Genomic DNA, 24,682 nt, shown 5'->3' on the forward strand with positions numbered 1-24,682 from the left:
TCTTTGGGAAATTTATTAGGCCCCTTAAATTTTCTCTATTTAAGGCCTAGGGAACTGGGTTGGTATAATCACAAACTTTTCAAATAAAAAACTAATGACACAGTAACAGAAATCAGACAGTAAAATATAAAATTTTCAGATAAGTCAGCCTACAACAATTCCAAAGTACGTGATAGACCTAAATGTTTAGAAATGTAGGCAACACACTAAACACTCAGATTAATTTGATCCAAATCAATTAGAATGGGACTTTAAAATATATCAAGAATAAAATAACTTCCATAAAGGAGGAAGAAAATTATGTAACAAAGTAGGCAAAAATGAAACAAAAAGAATGAAAAAATTAACGACTAAAACTAGTGAAGATAAAGATATCTTAATAGATGAGGTAAACTCTTAACTAGGCATAGTCAAAGTGAAAATTCTAAACCTGGAAATTATTGTTGAGATTTAAATATTCAAATATTTAAATATTCAAAAAATTATTTCAAAGACAGAGAGGATAAATTGAAAGTTTCCAACAAACACATTTAATAAAAATTCTAGAAATACAGAATAAAGGAAAGCAATCTCTCTCTCTCTTTCTATTTCTCTTTCTCTGTGTCTTTCTTTCTCAGGTTAAAAACACAGAATGAAAAGCAGTAAAAAAATCCACACCCAGACACATCAGATATAACTAAAAACCAAAAATATAGATTATATACATAATCTCCCAAGAAATGACAATTAAATTGTCAGCATTCATTAGCAATAATAGATTCTCATAGACGGGAAAATAACATCTTCAGAATGTTGAATTAAAATCATCATCATCTTGTATTCTACATCCATATAAACAATCAATGAAGAAGGAGAGAAAGAAAAGCTATTCTTAAATATCCATTAAATAAAAATCTTAACTGCTCATAGAACATTATCAAAAGAACTACCAAAAGACATACTTTTGAACCCAAAAGAAAGGAGATAATGATAAACAAAATGAAAGGTACAAAAACTGTTACTATATATTGATGTATCCAACTATTGAAAAAAATATATATATACACACACACATATTAATTTCACTTGTTTAAAAGGTAGAATTAAAATTCTAGGCAGAATTCACATGAAAAGGAGGCATTTCAGTGGGTAACATGGTAAGTCATGTCTGGAAAGAGTACAGAGATAGTGAATAAATTTATGCTCCCATAGAAATGTGTGTAAATTTATTTACATAAATTTGACTTTTTAAATTAAGGACAGCCCTATAGGAATATAAAGTCTTCAAATTAACAGAATAAAATATGGACTAAACTTGATATTAAATATGTGTAAAATAATTTGCTAAAATTATAATTTCAAGTAGGTTTGCATTTTAACCTCCTTTATAAATCATGACAAAGAACAAACTATTATAGGCATGTCTTGTTTTATTGAACTTTACTGAACTTTGCAGATACTGCATTTTCTAAAAACAGAAGGTTTGTGGCAACCTTGCATCAAGCAAGGCTATTGTGCCATTTTTCCAAAAGTGTGTGCTCATTTTCTGTCTCCGTATCAGATTTTGGTAATTTTGGTAATTCTAGCAATATTTCAAACTTTTACATCCTTACTACATGTAATGCAGATCTTATATCATAGGTAGCCATAACAGATATTATCAATGATTTTTTATGTTACTTTTGTATGATTGGTGATTTTCAGTGTCCCTACCCTTTTTTGGGGGTGTACCATAAACCATACTCACATAAGTCAGAAAACTTAATAAAATACGGTGTGTTTCAGCTGCTCCACTCACTGGCCATTCTCCCTTCTCTCTCTGTTTCCTTGGGTCTCTGAGACACAACAATATTGAAATTAAGCCAATAACCCTACAATGAACTCTAAATGGTCAAGTGAAAAGAAGAGATACACTTCTCTTACTTAAAATCAAAAGCTAGAAATGATTAAACTTAGTGAGGAAGGCCTTGAAAGCTGAGATAGGTGAAAACTAAGCTTCTTGCACCAGAGTTAGCCAAGTTGTGATTGCAAATAACAAGTTATTCAAGGAATAAAAAGTGCTACTCCAGTGAACACATGAATAACAAAACAAAGCAGCCTTATTGTTGATAAGGAGTTTCAGTGATCTGGACAGAAAGTCAAAGCAGTCATAACATTCCCTTAAGCCACAGCCTAATCCAGAATAAGACCCTAAATCTCTTTAATTCCATGAAGGCTGAGTGAGGGGAGGAAGCTGCAAAGTAAAAATTGGAAGCCAACAGTGGTTGGTTCAGAAAGTTTAAGGACAAAACCATCTTTATAAGATAATGCAAGGTAAAGCAGCAAGTGCTGATGATGTAGAAGCTGCAGTGAGTTATCCAGAAGACCTAGCTAAAATCTTTGATGAAGGTGGCCACACTTAGGGTTTCAATGTAGATGTAACAATCCTATAGTGGAAGAAGATGCCATCTATTACTTTTGTAACTAGAAAGGGGAAGTCACTGCCTGGCATCAAAGCTTCAAAGTATAGCCTGGATCTCCTGTTAGGACCTAATGCAGCTTGTGAGTTTAAGTGGAAGTCAAAGCCCATTTACATTCTGAAAATCCTAAATCCAGTAAGAATTATGGTAAATCTATTCTGCCCATGCTCTATAAATGGAACAACAAAGTTTGATGACAGTACATCTGTCCACAGCATGGTTTATGGAGAATTTTAAGCCTGCTGTTGAGACTTACTGCTCAGAAAGTAAGATTGCTTTCAAAATAGTACTGATCACTGATGAGGCACCTGGTCACCCAAAAGCTCTGATGGAGATACACAGGAAGAGTAATGTTGTTTTCACATCTGCTAGCACAACATCCATTCTGCAGTCCATCAATCATAGGGAAATGTCAACTTTCAAGTCTTATGACTTAAGAAATATATTTTCTAAGGCTACAGCTGCCATAGTGATTCCTCCAATGGATCCAGGCAAAGTAAACTGAAAATACTCTGCAAAGAACTCAACACTGTAGACACCATTAAGAACATCCACGATTCATGGGAGGAGGTAAAACAAAATCAACAATCACAGGAGTTTGGAAGAAATTAATACCTACCCTCAAGGATGACGTTGAGGGGTACAAGACTTCAATGCAGAAAATAACTGCAGATGTTGTGGATACAGCAAGAGAAAAAGCAGAAGCAGAGACAAGATACAAATGAATTGCTGCAATGTCATGATAAAACTTGAAAACATCAGGAGTTGCCCCTCATGGACGAGCAAAGAAAGAGGTTTCTTGAGACAGAATCTATTCCCAGTAAAGACACTGTGCACATTGCTGAAATGACAGCAAAATGTTTATAATGTTATTTCAACTTAGTTGACAAAGCAGCAGCAGGGTTTGAGAGGACTGACTCCAATTTTGAAAGTTCTACTCTGGGTAAAATGATATTAAGCACCTAGCATGCTATAGAGCCATCTTTCATGAAAGAGTCAACTGATGTGGCTAACTTCAATGTTGTGTTATCTTAAGAAATTGCCACAGGTACCAAAACCTTCAGCAACTGCCACCCTAATCTGTCAGCAACCATCAATATCGAGGCAAGATTCTCCACCAGCAAAATGATTGACTTGCTGAAGGCTCAGATGATCGTTAGCAATTTTTTAGCAATACGGTGTTTTTAAATTAAGCATGTACATTGTTTTTAGATACAATGCTATTGTAAACCTAATAGACAATAATACAGTGTAAATATAACTTTTATATTCACTGGAAAATCAAAATATTCATGTGACTTGCATTACTGCGATAATTGCTTTATTGCTGTGGTCTGGAACTGAACCTGAAATATGTCTGAGGTATGCCTGTAATTATTCAACTTTACCCTTTCTTGCTTGGAAATAATACCTTCTATTTTTAGACTTCTCAGACTTCTTGATTTTTTATTCTTCTCAAGATAGATGAAAGTCTGGAATTGCTTCATGAAAAAGCTGCTTTGCTTGGAATTGAAGGTTATAATATAAGAGTTTATATTTAGTGTGTGAGAACCTTTAGAAAGTGAAAATACTACCTGGGCCAATAAATCTGCCTTTTTTTTTTCTGATCTCAATCTTACCTTTCAGCTTTTCATCATATCCTCAAACCCCCTTATTTAATGCCAGCAAATCCTGGTATCTCAAATTTCTTTATGCTCTCTGCTTGCACAGTCATCTCTGATAACATGATTAGATAGAAGATCATAAACACACAGCATAAATGTTTCTGAACTGCAGCAGAGGACTATGCCATGAAGCCTTAATAACAACACTCTTCAAGAGATCAAATCAATACAATGTCACAAAAGGCCCCGCATATCCCATTCACCTCTGTGAACAAGAATGCGATGGTCCAAGAATTGCCACCATCCTTTTCTTCTGAATTTTAATGCACTACTAGAAAAAAAAAAATTTAAAGCATATTTCTAGGCAGAAGAAAGGTTTTTAATTATGCCTGGTGTTTCACAATTTTCATTTCCAGAGACAAATATTATTTTGTTAAGTTATACTGAGTGATACCTATAGGCGTAAAGAAGGCATTTTTGCTATATATATATTCTCAGCAGGTCTAAAATTTTAAACACAAACTAATATCTCTAAGCACAAGTACCACTACCTTAATGAGATTTATCCTAAATTAATGTTTAAGAGGAGCTTATTAGGAATTCATGCCACTTTAGAACTCACATAACTAAACAAAAATTGCATTCAATTTTGCACGTTGTTTCCAATTATTTCTTCCACAGTGCTAAAATAGTCTTAGACATATAAACTGAAAGACCATTTGATGTAAATTAGCATAACACTTTGCAAATCAATGTTATTTTTAAATTCAAAACCTTAGAAAAGTCTTACATTAAGTAGAATAAATTAAAACAATGTTAAATCTCTAATATCAACATGCCCAATATGACAGTCTTAATTATGAACCTATGAAATAAAATTAAAACAGTTATGAAATATCAGTTGAGATTTGAAAGAAGACTAAAATACTACTTATGATGTATAATAAAGCAACCCAAATTATTTGTGTTTGCTTTTAAATTTTAGCAAACATGTTAATATAATCTTTCTATCTATTTAAGCCTGGTTCATACAGCAAGAGTAAGAGTCTACCACTCTCTTTTGTGCTTCTAGAATTTGGATATAGGTATGCCTTAATAATATTATGCAAAAAAGAATCAAAAATTCAAACATTCTGTAGTATAACTTTTAGGATAAAATATCATAACAAGTTATTAAAATGCAAATAAATATACATCATTCATTAGATATGGAGTATGAATAGATACAGATTTATTCTATTTTAAATCAGCTTATTGTGCCTTAGTTGCATAGCTGACCAAGAGTTCTCAAATTCATTCAAACAAATTATGAAAATCCCTAAAGCCTCACTGTAATTTTTCCTGTTTATCATCTCTAAAAGCAAAGTTCCAGATGAAATCATATCTATATATCTTTTCATCATCCTCAGCAGCATGAATTTCAAAAGTGATGCTTAAATCCTGCTCCAACAGTGTCCACATTGGACTCCTGAAGAGAACTAGAAGGCAGAGCAGGCCTAATTAATAATGAGAAACTTAGGGCTCCTGTGCTTTGGGTCTGGCAGGCAGGAAACATTAAAGTATCAAAGTGAGGGCATGGATGTCTGGAATGAGGAAATGAAAGAGTGAGAAAGAATGGGGGCGCCAGGAGCAGTGGCTCACGCCTGTAATCCCAGCGCTTTGGGAGGCCGAGGCAGGCGGATCAGGAGGTCAGGAGATTGAGACCATCCTGACCAACAAATCTCAGTTACTCGGGAGGCTGAGGCACGAGAATCGCTTAAACCCAGGAGGCAGAGGTTGCAGTGAGCCGAGATCGTGCCACTGTACTCCAGCCTGGTGACAGAGCGAGACTGTCTTTTAAAAAAAAAAAAACACACACACAAAGCAATGGGGGATAGGTGGAAGGGAAACACACAAAGGCCAGATTGAGACATATCTGGGCTTTGTTCTCAATCTACCATTAGTTACTACTGTGTGGCCCCAGGAAATTAAATTCTATTCTTAGTAATTTAGTGTCCTGATTCATAAAATGATGGATAAATATATTTTCTAAGACCTTCCAGATCTAAAATACAACAACTCTCCCTCAAGAAAATTTACCTATTTCACAGAAATGAGAAGAAACATAGCATTCCACAGGAGCACCAACAGGCTGCACTTTTAACTCCTCAGTGCTTCGTGACCATTCACATCATGTGATTTTTAAGTACGCTTCTTTTATGTGACAGCCCTTGTGAAACAGATACACGAATAATCAGCACAAATTGTAGCACAGAGGAGGGTGATATTAACTTTGTGAAGACCCAGGGGCATGATGACATTTGTGTTAGGTCTTGAAGAATAAATACAATTTCATCACAGAAAAAGAAGAAAAGGGTGCAGAAGCAGCTAGGTAAAATATGAAAAAAGGTAAGAGACACAAAAACACACGGATTGTTCAAAAGCTATAAAGAACAGAATAGTGGACAGAATTTGCTGAGGTTGCAAAAGAACAGGACAAGGTCAAAATGTACAATTCCTTGAATGCTAAGGTGAGTAACCCCTTCTAGTTGATATATCAGAAAGAAAAAAAAACTAGAATAATTTCCTGAAATAAAACATACTAAAATTGTTACCAGGATTTAGACAGTATACAACGTTACCTCAAACATAACAGATGAAGCATTACACATGAGTGAAGCCATCCTAGACGTGCAGCTCTGTTAAACCTCCAAATAACTGCAGTTGCATGAGTGACCTCAGCTAAGACAGGAAAAGAATGACCCAGTGAACCAAATCTGGATTTCCAGATTGTAGAAACTATAAGCAAATAATTTGTACAAGATATGGGTGTTGCCATAACAAAAAGTTAAAACCTGTGATATTTGCTTTGGGATTGAACAGATGGTAGAGGCTGAAGAATAGCATGGAGACTGTGAGTAGAGGCTGGAAGATCAGTAAGGAAATTGTTAATACAGATACTAAAAGGTCAACACATGTTATGTGATGAGCAATTGGCAATAATCCTGCCTGTGATAGCTTGGAAGAGAGAAAAAGCACTTCATAATGTTGTTGATCAAATTAAAGAGGTTTCCAGACTACTGTTGAAACTAGCAACTAGCACCTGGGCAATTCTTATAAAAAGAGTGGATGACTAAGAGTGCAGGGGCAAGATACTAGTAAGAAAGCCAAAAGACACAGGGAACCAATCACAAGGAGCAGAACTGGGCTCTAATCAGAAAACATTCTCTGCCCCTGTAGTCAGGGACCTTGAAAACACCAGTTACACTTCACAATCACAATAGACCAGTGACTGTTGTGTTCCCTGCCTTTTGGAACGGGAGACTATTTTCCAATTATCCTGCCCCCGTTCCACGTGTGTTGCGTGTGTAGGGAACAATAACTTACTTTTAGGTTCTTAGCTCTGCAGATCAACAGGGATTTTAGCAATGAAACTTCATTTGAATCTGGAACTGATTTCAACATGCTATTTTGGACTTCAACATGATGTCCTAACGGGATGAACCTTTGGGAGGGTGTGGGGTTTTGTGCATGCCGAAGGGACATTAATCAGGAGAATCCAGAGAGTAGACTGTAAAATAACATATTGTCATGGTGGCAGTCCCCTATAAATACACTTTCAGGTATTCAGTCTTGTGCTCTCTCCTCAGACACTCGTTTTACAGATGGTTATGTGAATAAACTCCCTCTGAAGCCAGCAACTACACTCCGGGAAAGCTTGGGACAGATACTAAATGAGGAGAGGCCACGTAGAGAAAGGCCCTGGAAGATGAGGGGCTATCTTGGACATTCCAACTCAAGTCAAAGCTCCCAGTGGAACTCAGCTACATGTGTGATGGCTGTTTATTGCACATTAAGCAGAACTACCTAGCTGAGCCCTGAAAAATAATAAATCATTGTGGTTTTAAGCCAATACATTTTGGGCTGTTTTGTCTCATAGCAATGGATAACAGAAACGTATGCCTTATTTATATTTATCTCTACCACTTAAGAAAGTGATTAAGAAATAATAAATGCTCAAAAACATCAATAGTTTGGGGCTGGAAGCAGTGGCTCACCCCTGCAATCACAGCACTTTGGGAGGCCAAGGCAGGAGAATCGCTCGAGCCTAGGAGTTCAAGGTTGCAATGAGCTATGGTCGCACCATTGCACTCCAGCCTGGGTGACAGAATAAGGCCCTTTTCTAAAAAAAAAAAAAAAAAAAAGTGCAGATTAATTAATTGTTTTCACAGAATAGATGAGAAGAAAAATAATGATACACTCATTTTTTCTTTTCCTATTATATATGTGGTCACATTTCTACTAATACTACATTTTTCTCATATAAGTTTGAATTAGTTCGACCTTTTGATTACATGTAATTCAGAGATTTTTTGTGAGATAAGTTATGAATAGATGGCAATAAAAGCAATGATAAAATTCTCATCAGAGGAAAGAAAGGGGCAACATGCAACATCAAGAACATGTAAAAGTAAGTACTCTAAAATGAACACTGGTGGTAGTGCACTATATATATCTTTAAAATAATGTAGTCTCCACATCCACTCTGACATTTCTTTTGTTTGTAAATAGTAATTCATTATATTTAACTAGAATCAGGCATGTTGCTTGTTTTTAATAGTTTTACATGTATTTTATTTTTAGGTGACTATAACCACTACTTTATAAATTTAAAAAAACACCTGATTTTGAGGTTTGTAAGCCATAGATATAGAATTCAAACTTAATCCTTCCAATTTCTGCCATCCACTACAAGATGATGAACAATTGTTCTGTACTGACTCCCTCATGTTTCTGCAATCAGATAAAGGATAATACAGATAACAAGCCATAAATATACACAAGTAGAAGTTCTAGATAAACAGATGCTGCTTAACATTTGTCCAAAACTATCTTTATCAAATCACAGAAGAAATCTTAAGGCATATAAATAAGAATAAAATTTCACACCAAGCATATTAAGTAAAAAAATATGTAGACATCATGGTTGGTTACTTTAATTCTGTGGTAAATGCCGTAAAGGAATACAAATATTTAGTAATAGCAAATCACACAAATTCTTAGATTAAATAAGTCTTTGAATATTTAAAAAACTGTAAAACTGGATTATTTTTATCAATGGCTAATCACTACCTAATTTAAAATACGGTAAAACTGATGTGATTATTACATATATTGCATGCCTGTATCAAAAAAACGACATGGTTTCTCTGTGCAATACATTTTATCCTTAGATCTTATTGTCTTCTCCACTTAACTGGATAATTATCCATATGTATAAATTTTTCTTTAGTGCACTGATACGGTTTGACTCTGTGTCCCCATCCAAATCTCATCTTGAAATTCTGGGGGAGGGGCCTAGTGGGAAGTGATTGAATCATGGGGGTCGACTTCCTTTTTGCTGTTCTCGTGAGAGTGAGTTCTCATGAGATCTGGTTGTTTGAAAGTGTGTGGCATTTCCCCCTTTCTCTCTCTCTCTCTTCCTCTGCCAGGGTAATGCATGCATGCTTCCCCTTCGCCTTCTGTCATGATTGTAAGTTTCCTGAGGTGTTCCAGTAGTGCTTCCTGTTAAGCCTGCAGAACTGTGAGCCATTTAAACCTCTTTCCTTCAGAAATAACCAGTCTCAGAAAGTTCTTATAGCAGTGTAACAAACTAATACATGCACTTTCCAATGTAAAATATCTTTAGATCCTACCTCCAGGATCATTTATGGTTTAATTTTTCTCCGTTATAAATCCTTGTTATAAGTGAACACAATTTTGATAAACTATAATGATAATCTGTATTAATAAACTTGAATGAAACATAGTTTAATGACTAAAAGCATAGGAAAGCTGATTCATGCTTTGTAAAACATATACTATTGACTTCTCATGCAAATATTAATATTCTCCAGTTACAAAACATAATCATCACTGGCAGCTCTAGTGAAATTTTCAAGAGTCAAGAACCCAAGTGTTTTATAAACAGATAAAACCTTTAAAACTTCACATATATTATCTATAACTCTTACGTGCATACAGATATGTTTTTCTTATTTATTCTCATCCTTTTTAATGAATGTGAATATAACATCAACAAAGAAATCAATAAATTCAAGCTGGTGCTATAGAAAATACCCTCTTAAGAAGTTTTCATTGAGAGGGAAATATCTCCAGTATATTACTATTTACCATGAAATAATTTTATTTGTATATCTGTGTTTTGATTATGAGTCCTAAATCTAAACAAAATCAAATGTATGCTCTTTATTGGGGGGCATATAAAAATTTTGAATGTATATACTTATTAGGTAAATAAGCCTTCATAAAATGAATTACATAAAAAGTGAAAAATGTTTCATCTTGAAAATAATAGTTACTTCATTGTTATAACAATGTGAAAGGAATAGTTCTAAACCTAACTAGCATCGTGTGATGTTAATATTTCCTGACAATTAGATGTTACACAAATACTGCTATTAAAATGAAAAGCTAATGTGTTATACGGTGGAAAATTCTATGTAATAATACCAAAAGATTAATTAAGCTCTGATCAGGTCAATATTCAACCACCAAACATCATACATAACACCCGTATAAACTAGCTTATACATTTTTGAAATAAAATATACATGAACTCCTTTTATTTAAATATAATTCTATTTAAATACAATTCAAGTATTATAATTCAATATGATAGAAATAATTATTGCTAACTGTCTTTAAATGTCATATTTCTATAAACCATAAAAATGTGAACACCAGGGAAATCACTATTTTGAATTGCTTCTTGTTGCTGTTGTCGATGCTGCTTTCCTTTATAAAAATTAGGTGGTTACAGCAATTCATATTGTTTAACTACTTTACTGAAAGCATTTTGGCACACTTTCATATACCTTTCCAGGAGAAAAATGATAGCAATTTTCTTACAGTTAATATGAATCAATTTCTTTCGCAATTTATTATCAGGTATACCACTCAAAAATGTATTATTTGAAATAAATGTATAACATTTACTTTTAATAAATCATCATTTTGAAAAGATCAGTGAGATGATGGATATATTAACTACTTTGATCAGTATACATTATATGTATCAAAACAGTACATACCCACGAATATGTACAATTCCTATTTGTTAATTTAAAAAGTAAAACTTTTAAAAACTCATTTAAATTCAAGATAAATTATTTAAATGTTTGTTTCTTACCATGGCAAGAACCCTCAATTTCTTCATATCCTGTACTGCAGATGCACCTTCCAAGAGGAACCAGCCAATCTCCATCAGCTCCACAATACAGTTTAGGAGTGTCACGCTCTTCAGCACTCTTCACACAAGAACCCCGTACTTCAACCAAAGAGGAGGAATCAACCCTTGGAATGGTATCAGGAAACATGGCCAAGTTCCGAACAGTGAAGGGGCACTTCTTGTAGAAAACACGGACTGAAACCAGGGCAATGCATGCCCCAATGTCTTGAAAAGCCAGATAAAATCCTTTCCTTTCTATAGGCCCCACCTCACGAATTTCAGTGTTGAGTTTGAGGATGCGATCGCCCAAATCCATCTGGGTAAAACTCTCATCAGCAGCAATTGTGTCGATCTTTGTATACTGGTTTGGCTTGAATTTAATTCCGTGGGACTCATCGGATTCCATATAAAACAGATTAAATGTTTCCTTGCAAGTCCCCAAGACCCATGGGATGCTGTTACAATCCCTCAATGTGAATTTCATTTCCACGTAAATTTTCTGCGCTGCATCACGGGAGATCCAGTTTGTACGAAGCCAGTTGTTTTGGTTTGGTTCCATTACATTACATACCTGGTATGTGTGAATGGGTCTATTATGTTCATCCATTTCAGTGATGGCATCCCACTGCAAAAAGGGGAAAAAGTCATTGATTTTAAACTACAGTGATTACACAGAAATGATTACTTACAATTGTTTTTTTTGTTTTACCAAAATAAAAAAGAGTTAAAAGGATACAAATGAAGCTATTCAAAGCAACAATGGGACAGCATTTTAACCGTGAGCCTTTGGTTAAAAGAATGGGTTCTAGAATCAGCTGTCCTGTCTTGTCTTCTTACACATGAATTGCATGACAACTTTATTTAATATCTAGTTTCCTCAACTGTAAAGGAGCTGATAATAGTACCTGTTTCACAGGGTTGTTGTAAGGTATAAATTAGATAAATACAAGTACAGCACTTCAGACAGTTCCTGGCATATTATAAGAACATGAAATAGCATCCATTATCTTATCAAAACAACTAAATACATAAAAAATGCACTTTGGGTTTCCCATCTTTCCTCATATACAATTTGCCACAAATTGTGGTCTGTTTTCTTTGCCAATATTCAATTAAATATTTACATGACCATTTAAATAGAAAACAGACATAGATAAGGCCTTAGATTTATTCAATATTTATCAGGCACTCCCATACCCTGGACACTGGAAATACAGCAATTAACAAGCTGAACAAAAACTGTCTGCCTTTATAAAGCTTACTTTAGAAGGAAGAGAGACAATTAAAAAGTAGAAATGAGTAAAACTAAATAATATGGTAGAAAGTGCAATGGGGAAAAATGGGGCAAGGAGATTGAGGGTTATAATTTTAAGTGGGTGTCTAGAAAAGGCTTACTGAAGTAGTGACATTTAAGCATTGTCTTAGACATGAGACAGTGAAACTTGCAAAGAGGAAGCAGTAAATACAAATAACCTGAGGCAGGAGTGTGTAGGTATATTTGAGGAACAGCCTAAGTGGGCACTGAAAGCACATTAAGTACTAAGAACAGAGGGTCAGAGAGCAGCCAAACCAAAAGTCTTTACTAAGCATTTGAAGTCCTTTGGCTTTTACTCTGAGCTAGATCACTGGATTATTTTCTTTTTTTTTTTTTTTTTTTTTTTTTTTTTTTTTTTTTTGAGACGGAGTCTGGCTCTGTCACCCAGGCTGGAGTGCAGTGGCCGGATCTCAGCTCACTGCAAGCTCCGCCTCCCGGGTTCACGCCATTCTCCTGCCTCAGCCTCCCGAGTAGCTGGGACTACAGGCGCCCGCCACCTCGCCCGGCTAGTTTTTTTTTGTATTTTTTAGTAGAGACGGGGTTTCACCGTGTTAGCCAGGATGGTCTCGATCTCCTGACCTCGTGATCCGCCCGTCTCGGCCTCCCAAAGTGCTGGGATTACAGGCTTGAGCCACCGCGCCCGGCCTATTTTCACTTCTGTATGTTTATGTACAAGCAGTTTGTGACTTGATTTCATGGAAAGACTTTGTCTGTTTTTAAGAGATTTAATAAAAATATCTGAGTACCCTGAAAGCAGTTTCGATTATCAATATTTATTCATTTAACGTTGCATACTTCTATACTGTAAATTTAGATTATAACTCCATTTTATTTGTATAGTTATAATTGATCATTTTCAATACATGAAAAACATTCAGGTAACCTTACAGCATGTTTGGGAGCACATGCTAGTCATCATAGTTTATCATTTCTATTTGAGTATACTGAAAATGACAAACGGTTTGCTATAGTGAACAAGGGTGAATAAGGGTTCTATTCGTTGATAACATACTTCAGTTATTTATAATAAGATTATTTAACACATTCTGTTTGCAGTTTCTCATTTTAACTGGCTATAGAGAGTTACTAAATCAAGGCCAGTTGAATTTCATTAGTATACTTTCTAACAGAATGCCTTCTTTCCTCTGTATATAGGACCATTATGACACAAAGTACTTTTAATTAACTACTGTGCATTTCTAGAATAATTTATATTATCCATCATGCAAACTTAAACACAATATTTATCCAAAAAATATTTTTGGCAAGTTCCTTGCTTGAAATCCAGAGGGCATTTTCCAGAGAAAACAAGAAGTTCCTTTCAACTGTATATTTAATTTTACAAAATACACATGTTTTTTATCAGGGGTGATTCAATAATCTCAAGGGAATATACATGAGATTTCCCATCTAAACGCCTTTAATCCTAATGTATAATGGGCCTTACATTACTCCGAGGACACTTAAAGGCAAACCAGCACTATCACAGCTCATTGGAACCACAATACAATCATTCTAAATGTAACTGTGAACCAAGATAACAGTAAAAAATATGATATACTTTTAAACTGTCAAAATCAGCATCTAAAAATCTAAGTATTTTACCCATAGAAGAGCATCTACTCATCCAATGATGATTTTTATTTTGAATACATTAAGAGTTGATTTCATATTTCAGGGACTGCATATACATTATTATTAATGTCTATACTACATACTTTACTCTCCCATATAGGAGTAAATAACTATATTCCCAGTAAATTCTGCTTTAATTAGTATCTTCAGGCTACATTGCTTCATATTAATAGAAAGCATTAACCATGTTCATCAAAAAATCAACTCTGAAAAGATGAGATTAACTTTAACTCAAATATGAAAAACTTTGAAAATATCATTTATGAAATTAGAACATTTCCTTATTTACAAATACATTCAGTTGGGGAGATGTTCAGAAGGAGAGAAGGGTCTGAAGTGAAAAAAATATATGTATTCTCTAATCAGAACCGATATAAACCAAGAAATATAGAAGTACCAAAATATACACAGATATTTGGAAATGTCATTCTTCTCAAATACAGTACAAAAATACATAGCAAAATGATGCATATTGTTTTACACTAAGTTTGTGATGTTTGATGAAAAATAATGTTTCTTCTTTTACTTAAAATAAAATAAATTAGAATTAGATTTAGGTACCAAAACAGTCAAAACAGACATAATTGGTAAATTTCATCTTATTCAAGAATATAGAAAGTAATATATATTAGATATACAAATTTGGATCTGATTCCCTAAAACAAGAATGCAAATTCAAGATTGATATAGATCTAAATGCCTATGAAATTTGCCATAAAATATAACATCAGTAGATATAGAAATCATATCACATTTCAGGCATACTTTTCCTTTTGGAAATACTGCATTTATATATAAAGACCCCTGAACACAGGTTTAAGCTATGCAGGTCCACTTACAAGTGAATTTTCTTCAGTCTCTGCCACCTCTGAGACAGCAAGACCAACCCTTCCACTTTACCCTACTCCTCAGCCTACTCAACATAAAGACAACAAGGATGAAGGCCACTTTATGATCGTCCATTTCCATTTAATGAATAGTAAATATATTTTCTCTTATGATTTTCTTTTCTTTTTCTGAGATAGGGTCTCACTCTGTTACCCAGGTTGAAGCAAAGTGGTGCAATTTCAGCTCACTGCAACCTCCATGTCCCAGGCTCAAGAAATTCTTTCACCTCAGCTTCCAAAGTAGCTGGGACTACAGGCGTGCACCACCACGCCCAGCTAATTTTTTGTATTTTTGGTAGAGACGGGATTTTGTCATGTTGCCCAGGCTGTTCTCAAACTCCTGAGCTCAGGTGATCTACCTGCTTTGGCCTCTCAAATTTCTGGAATTACAGGCATAAGTCAGCATGCCCAGCTATGATTTTCTTAATAACATTTTCTCTAGCTTACTTTAAGAATACAGTATGTATAATATATAACATACAAACTATGTGTTAATCAACTGTTTATGTTATCAGTAAGGCTTCTGATCAACAGTAGACTACTAGCAGTTAAATTTTCTGGATAGTCAAATGTTATACATGGATTTCAATAACACATAGGTCAATCTCCATGCTGTTCAAGGGGTCAATTTTAACCTTTTAGTTATAATTTCAAGTGTTAAAATAAATAGGGTCTCTAAAAAGTAGAGATCCCAAGGTAAGAATATGAGTATGGCAGCTCACATACACATGCCTAAATATTTTTAAATGATAAATCTTTTTTTTTACTTGTATAAATATATATAATACATATTACATTAATTACTACTACATGTTACACTAATATATTGCATATTGGTGAAGTCAGGGCTTTAGTGTACCCATGCTGGAATAAAGTACATTGCACCATTAAGTAATTTTTCATCACCCACCCCCCTTTTACCCTTTCACCTTTCCAAGCCTCCACTGTTATTCCATAGCGTAGACCTACATGTACACATTATTTAGCTCCCACTTATAAATGAGAACATACAGTATTTGTCTTTCTGTGTCTCAGGTGTTTCATTTAAGATAATAGCCTACAGTTCCATTATTTAAATTACATCAAACTTAAAATATATAGTATCAGTCTACTTTGTAAAGATACTTCATAACAACCTGACAGTCCAGTTTCATATTTAAAATACTTGGACTCCTAAGAACCCCATGGCAGCATGTGGTGGCCTTTAGAGAGCCAGCTCTTAACCTCAGTTAATCCCACTTCTCTGCCCTTACCTGACTCTAGCTCTATCTCACATCCTGAGAGATTTCACATATGCACATATATGAGCATCTCATACACAAGCTGTCTTTTCCCTGTTTCAAAAAGCTGCCAACTTTAGTCCTCCAGTCGACTTAGGCTGAGCACACCAGTGTCACAGAGCATCCTTTGGAGGATGAATCCCAGCAAGAATCTGTGAAGCTCCTAAAAGTAGACTTGAGGCCATTTGAGCAAGAAAGTCCAGGGTCTTGAATACCTGTGCTATGGTATGGAAAGAAACCATAAGATCTAAGTGGCATATCTTCTTATCCTTCAATGCCATATCTTCATGAAGAGGAGTGTAGCCAGAGGAGTGAACGGGCAAGACCATCTAAAGCTCTAGCATGAAGTAGAGGCTTCCCTTCCTGGGTCTAAAGAGGATCATAATCCTTTTTAAAATCCAATTTGGACTGTAATATTACTGGAATTTTTCTTTAATAGCAAAGAGAGTCAAAAACCTATGCTTCACTTCATTATTAGGTAGTTAGTGTAAACATTTACTTTAAAAGCCTTTTTTTTAAACTTCATAAATTACTTTGTCAACTCTACACATCATGTGTTAATAAGCAATTAACAATATTTAGTGAATCTATAGTATCTGTAAGTTCTATGAGGGAAGTAAAGAAAGATGATATAAAGTTTGCTCTCATTGGACTTGTTTATAATACATTTAAGGTAATAAATTTAAAAAACCTAATTGATAGCACAGGTTTGAGTGTAACAATCTAATAGTTTACATAGTAAAATATAGTAAGTGTTCAAAGGACAGCAACACTTATGAACTGGAGTTGCTTGGAAGGCTCAGCCCAGAAGCATGCACTGGACTTGAACCATAAAGAATTACAAAATTCAATAAGCCAGAGGGAGGAAAGTGAATAGAAATTAATTTATAAAACTAAGCTATATGCATATACTTTTGGACAACTCTAGTTCTGTCCCACGTAAAGTTCCTACCCCTATTTCAAACAAACATATAATTTATTATCCAACTGTGAAATACTCAGATGTACATAAATCTGGTAAATGTACGAATTACAGGATAAAGTATATTATCAAACCAGTTATTAATTTTGCTATTGGTCACTTCTGTCAGCTGCTAGCTTTTACATAATAGGTAATGAACACAAAACATTACAACTCCTCAATCACATGTATGCTTTTTAAGAAAAATTTTATGTAGGACTTACAATAAAACACTAACATATAATGTAGAAAAGAGCTAAATAAAGCAAATTAAATCATACATGTTTCTGCAGGGGAGAAAATCTTCCAAATTATTTCTGTTTTCATGACCTATATGAGTAGAACAAAGAACTGTATGAGTGAGCTGTTTTTTGGATCGAGGAGTGGACAGATGGATTACAAAGAGATGGATGGAAAAGTTTTGTAACTAAGTGTCCTGCTCAACGAGAAGTTTTGGTTAAGCAAGAATCAGTTGTACTCCAAGGAGTTCTTTCTTTCAAATACTACAAGGTTACCTTGGATGTAATGATCTTTAAGGCCACTATTTATATACTGAATTTATATTCATCAAAACCTTTTCACAAATGCTAACTGATGTGGTCTTCATCGGTCCAATAAAACAAGACAGGTATTTTTATTTTCATGATAACAATAAGGAATCCAATACTCAATAATAAAATTAATTACCCAGTGTTTCATGGACTAGAATTAGAACTAGGTCTTCCACCTTTATTTTATGTATTCTATGATGTTAAGGCCTCTTACAAAGCTTGCTGGGAGGAGATGGTATGGGTGGAGAGACTGCACCTCTCATTGCTAGCCAATTATTAGAGACAGCAAAGAGCTGGGCCTGGAGCACGGGCTTCATATGCAAGCCTGCCCCTCCCAAGTCTACAGCCCCAAATTTTTCCTTATGATGTGTTACTCTCACACATCAAGCCAGTATTTCCCCTGCCCTAGATGATCGATCATAGGGCAGGTATCAGGCACTTATAGACCACCCCACTGCCCAAATTCCACAGGAATTTTTCAAACTAAGCAAACGTCAAAGTGTTTCCTTTGCCCCACCCTGTCTTTCCCTCAGAAACCCTAGAAAAGGCTCTAGCCTAGATTGCCCCTCACTCCTGTCTTCTACCACCTGACCAAAACACAGTGGCTCCCCTGTGGCCCTGAATGGCATGCACTGGCCCCTCTCTGGGACTTACGAGTAAAATAAACTTCTTTCCAAGCCTTGTTCCCATTTCCTCCTACGACCACAGTGACTTTATCACACTGTATTCCACATGTACATCTTAGAATGAATAAGCTGTTATATAGATCTTAAGACAATCCTCCTGGCATCCTGTCGAAGGACAGCTGATTCTTGCTTAACCAAAAGCTTTCATTGAACAAGAGACTCTGGCAAAATTTCCTCATATAGTCATTCCTTGATCCAAGAAAAAGGATTCATAAAATGACCGTAAGACAAAATGAGTCTCTCTGTTCTATTTATCCAGGACATAAGAAGAGATGTAGTTTGCAAGATATTCCATTCTGTAGAAGCACGTATAATTCGATGTTTGCTTTACTGAGCTCTTTTCTACTTTCTATATTGGTGAGTTATTTTATATATTGATATTTTAAATATTACATGAAAAACATAAATTAACAAAAAAACACTAGATAGAGGAACTGGGATATTTTAGTTCAGTGCCTATTATGTAAAAGCAAGCACCTGACCAAACTGACCAACTTAGTACAGATTTAATCACAAAAGTATTTATAATGACATATATAATTTACAGATCCTTATATATTAGGGTTCTCTAAAAACCCTTTGCCATCAACATATAAATTTTCATTTCCATAGCAAGCTAAATAAACTAGGTCAAAAAGCCAAGTTTTAAAATTTTATGGTATAATAATTTACTAATATATCAACGATTAATAATATAATTTTAATATATTATTTGTATTATAATACAATTTTATTATTTATAACAAAGTTTTATTATATTATAAATACAATTTCATTATATAATTATTAATCATACTAATACACAATTGTATTATAAATATATATTTATTGTATTAATAAATATATTTTAAATATTTTATAAAATATACACAGTATATTATATATAATATAGATTGTGTATGTTATCTATATTTATGTATATACAGTATATTATATATTATATAATATACAGAATCTGTTATATTATATATTATATAATATACAGAATCTATATTATATAGTATAATATACAGGAAAATACATATTATATAATATACAGATTCTTTTTTTTTTTTTTTTTTTGAGATGGAGTCTTGTTCTGTCACCCAGACTGGAGTACAGTGGTATGATCTTGGCTCACTGCAGACTCCACACCCTGGTTCAGGCAGTTCCCCTGCCTCAGCCTCCCAAGTAGCTGGGATTACAGGTGCATGCCACCACGCTTGTCTAATCTTTTTGTATTTTGAGTAGAGACAGGGTTTCACTATATTGGCCAGACTGGTCTCAAACTCCTGACCCCTCAGGCAATCCGCCCCCCTCAGCCTCCCAAAGTGCTGGGATTATAGGCGTGAGCCACCTTGCCCGGCAATATAGAGATTCTTAATAGTACAGATTTAATGACAGATTCATTTATAATGATACAGATATTTATAATAACGAAAGATTGAATTATTTTAAACCTGTAATAGCTACAATTACCAAACTTACGTACATCTAAATATTTCACAGCTAAAGAGTAAGTTATATGTATATTTGTTTTAAAAAGGGTAAAAAGTTTTATTTCCTGGATATACATGGTGAGGACTAAAGTTGCCAAAAGTGTGCGCACAAAGATTCGTGTTTTGGGGGCTGTATCATTTGAAGTGAATACTTGTTAGAAATGATAGGAAATGTGAATAGCTATGAGCAATAATTAATCTATTTAATATTTATGCCTGAGGATTCTCTAGAAACCATTCTCCATCCACATACGAATTTTTGTTTCTATGGCAAGCTAAATAAACTAGGCCAAAAACCTGGATTCCTTTTGGGTACAGAAAGTCAGAACAAGGAAATTAATTCTTAAAGCAACTGGCAGTCACTGAGGAATCAGATGGCTTTCTTTTCTTGGAGAGCAAAATAAGGCAATCAAACAGCCTTTTTAGGCAAAGAATATTCAGATAATATGCCCGCAAATGGACACATACATCCAAAGTTCTTACATAAATCTCTCAAATTTATATGTTCTTCCCTCTGAAAACCTTTAGCATTCAACAGAAATATAAACTTTTATTTCCAAAATAAATTTTGAAATTTTAAAATAGGAGCAGATAGTTTGTTTCTTAGCACAGAATGGACTACTGGAAAGCTAATTATATTTTCAAAAGGCAGGGGTAAGTCCTGATAACATACTCAAAACACAGAGCAAAAGAAAAGAGCAATGACCGTCAGACCAATGTGCTCACCTCTGTATCGCAGAGAGAAAAGGGAGGGGGAAGTCACACCCTAGATGCCTTAGGACCTTAAACAGGTGCAAGGCTGGTCTGATTTAAGGAAATGAAGTATCAGTTAAAACCAATCTTAAATATGCTGACAGTAGGAAACAGAAAAGGAAGTATTCTAATAACATGGAAGACTGGGACTGCTGGAGAAACGTATTTCCGTCTTTACCTGTGCTTCGTATGTGTGTGTGTGTGTGTGTGTGTGTGTGCGCGCGCGCGTGTGTGTGTGTGTGTGCGCGTGTGTGTGTGTGTGTGTGTGTGTGCGCGTGTGTGTGTGTGTGTGTGTGTGCGCGTGTGTGTGTGTTTCTGAAATCTCTTTCCTCTCTTTCCTCTTCTGCATTGATTATGCTGCAAGACCATGTCCTCGAATACTAAAACTATTAAGGCCTAAATTTATTTCTACCTCAATTTCTAACAGATTCCAGTTATAGACTAAAAAGGACATAAATACGTGGAGATAATATTTTTCTTGATTATTTTTCTTCAGAATGTTTATTTATAATAAATATATAAAGGGAGAATAGTCATGGAAAATAGAATATAACAAATGACCATTTGAAAGATACAGAATCCAAAAGACCAAATGCGTTTTTAAATTAGCTAGCACTACATTGGTAGATGATTAATATGGAAATGATACAGCATATTATTATTCAGATCTTTTTCCCAAAAGTAAAAGACAATTTAAAGATAGATTAAAACAACATACAACAACAAAATCATAACAAAACTATAATTTCTAGCCAGGTTTTTTATATAATATGTTCTCAATGTTTTGTAGTATATGCCAATAACCATTCCTCCAAATCAACTAAATTTAAATGGGAAAGACAGCCAAAAAGGGAAATAAAATCTTCAACTTCATTCTAAGATTAAGAATGCAGAATGGCTGAGAACGAAAAGTTGCAAAATGGCACATATGTGATTTGTTCCAAACATTCTTCATCTTACCTTGCATAAGCCAAATAAACTAAAGTTGTTGAATGTACAGGGGTATCTCATTGTGTAATTCTGCAGTGGCTTAATTTTTAAACCATATGTATCTAATATTCTGTATCAAAGTAAAACCTGTGAAAGAGGTCTTCTTATTCTAATATTATATTTTCCTCAGAACCACTTAAATATTCACTTTGTATCAATATACTGACATAAACTTAGAAAATTAGTGCCCTGAATTCTGCTGCTAGGCATGTAGTTAATAACATAAATCTGTTTTTGCAGCAGCAAAGTGAAGGCTTTGCATTTAAATTATAACTAGTTTTGGCGAATAAAACAAGAAGTGAAATTCATCATGTGCAGATACATTTCTATTTCACTCTGGGCAAACTTAAAACTTTTTTATTAACACTGCAAAGATATTTAATAAAAAAGGTAAGAATTCAGTGGTATATCTAGAAGACAACTGCTGAGTCTAAGTAAGTTTTACAATTAATTTTTTTTACTTTTGGTGGATTTGTCCTATTAACAGGATTAAAATACTATAGCAATAAGGATAAGGATAATTTCTACTAAGAAGGAATAGATTATCCCATAAAACTGTCACATATTCTGAAGATTAAATTTATTAAACAGTTCATCTTCTGTATGTCCAAAAGGCCTTAAATGGCTTAAAAAATTGAGATTCTTACTTAAATAATAAATAAAATATTGCAAATATTATCTTTGAAGATTTATAGGATTTCTAAATAAAGGGATTGCAAATATTTATCTTAATTATCCTGTCTTATATTCAACAATATACGAATACCATGCTAGTTATGTAAGACTTGCAAATACAGCAAGCACAGAAAAATAATCTCACGAACCACATTTAATTTGATTCTTGTATGGAGAATGAAGCATATTATCCTGATTTATGGATGAAGAAGCTGATTTAAAGGAGGGAACTGACTCATCTGAGTTTACAAAGAAAACAGAAGAATCAACACCAAAAGTATGTGAAAAGTTATGCTAGACCACATGAAGGCTTTGAATCAAGATAAATTTACATAGAATGTAAGCTCTATTAGGACAAGGACGTTATCTTTTTCATCATAGAGCTTCCCACACAAGCGTCCCATAGGATGTTCCCACACCAGGGATTGCAGTTGGTTCTTTATATTTGTTAAATATACAAATTAATAATAAGAAAGCTTAAATTATAACTAAAACAACTCTGAATGCTTCCACTAATTGGAGAGCTACTCCTGCTGAAGTCATGATTCTATATATCACATGAGATGGAAAATATGTAAACTTTTAGCAATCTCCTAACCTAGTCATAGCATGACTCAGGTGAACACAGACACATCAGATGACTTAGCTGAAGCTTGCAAACATCACATGACTCACTGGACATTATGCTAGTGCACACAATTATAAGTTAGGATGAAAACTCAGGTTTACAACTAAGAGGTACTTCCTCTGTGTGCGTGTGTGTGTGTGTGTGTGTGTGTGTGTGTGTGAAGAGGCAGAGAAGAGGAAACTGGTGTTTAGAATATGTGTCTGTGTCAGGAGAGACTGTGAACTGAACAGGTGAAGTAATATCCAGGCTGCTGAGGAAGCATCCTTTAATGGAGAAGCACTTTAATAAAAACAGGCTATTTACAGATCCAATAAAATCACTTACCTTTGCTGTAACAAACAATAAAGTCTATAGCCCTGACTCTGATTAATATTCTACTTAATTAAAAGGTATAATATTTGTGTATTAATGTATGAATTGATATAAACATCGTGTATGAAATAAATGAATATTCAAACTGTATATGTTCATGTACATTGATAGACAAAACTCCTGAGAGTGCGATGTCCTGCACACATTACAGAAGGAAATTACTAACGAAGGAGAAAGTATTTAGCATATTAAATGACGCTGAAAGATCCACTAAGATAAAGACCACTCAATGGATACTAGATTTCTAATAGAAAATTTATCAGTGACCATGACAAGAAAGTATTTGGTGGAGTGTTGGTTTGTACAGAAGCACAATCTTCACACAGAAATCTGGAGAAGAGTGATTTCTTATTAAAGATATATAACACGGAGGCCGGGCGCGGTGGCTCATGCCTGTAATCTCAGCACTTTTGGGAGGCCGAGGCGGGTGGATCACGAGGTCAGGAGATCAAGACCATCCTGGCTAAGACAGTGAAACCCTCCTCTACTAAAAATGCAAGAAATTAGCCGGGCGTGGCAGCAGCGCCTGTGGTCCCAGCTACTTGGGAGGCTGAGGCAGGAGAATGGCGTGAACCTGGGAGGCGGAACTTGCAGCAAGCTGAGATCGTGCCACTGCACTCCAGTCTGGGTGACTGAGCAAGACTCCGTCTCAAAAAAAAAAAAAAAAAAAAAAAGATATACAACATGGAAATAAAATTTGCAGAGAACCATTTAAGACTATGATTCTGTACATATCTTATTAGGTTATATTTTGGATCGTTAATGTTGCTTTAATACTTCACAATGATATATGTTTTGACCTGGTTTTTCAAAATATATTAGACCTTCATATTTCAATTAAAATTACAGCTCTATTTAGGATTTCAGTTCTATGGGAACGGTTCTTAGAAGGTCAAAGCTTGCTTGACATCAGAATCCTACATGTGAAATTATATCCATGATCATCGGCCATTCCAATGGCTTTAAATGAAGTTTATCTGCATTAATTGACTTAACAGTAGAAATTATAGGGTGCCAGATATGAAAATCTGACTTGAATAAAATTACAATAGGTTACATTATTTAATTTTGTATAGCATATTTCTATTTAGTGATTCTTGAACACAGCATGTAAGTACATATATAAAGGGAAAATTCTCAAAGCAGAGGCATTATTCTTTTATAATAATTCCATGGTGCTGATTTCCAATTGTGAAAAATTATCTTAGAATATCAAATT

At 34.5% G+C, this 24,682-nt stretch overlaps 1 protein-coding gene across 3 annotated transcripts in view; it reads right to left on the bottom strand.

Annotated features, from left to right (window-relative positions):
* Positions 1-24,682, bottom strand: part of EPHA6 (EPH receptor A6) — a 932,172-nt gene that overhangs the window by 755,219 nt on the left and 152,271 nt on the right. For all 3 annotated transcript variants that reach the window (XM_050778969.1, XM_050778968.1, XM_050778970.1), the window contains one exon: positions 11,214-11,877. In XM_050778969.1, the coding sequence (XP_050634926.1) occupies positions 11,214-11,877 (664 nt within the window). The remainder of the gene's footprint in view (positions 1-11,213; positions 11,878-24,682) is intronic.

This window comes from Macaca thibetana, chromosome 2, assembly GCF_024542745.1.
Source record: "Macaca thibetana thibetana isolate TM-01 chromosome 2, ASM2454274v1, whole genome shotgun sequence".
NCBI lineage: Eukaryota > Metazoa > Chordata > Mammalia > Primates > Cercopithecidae > Macaca > Macaca thibetana.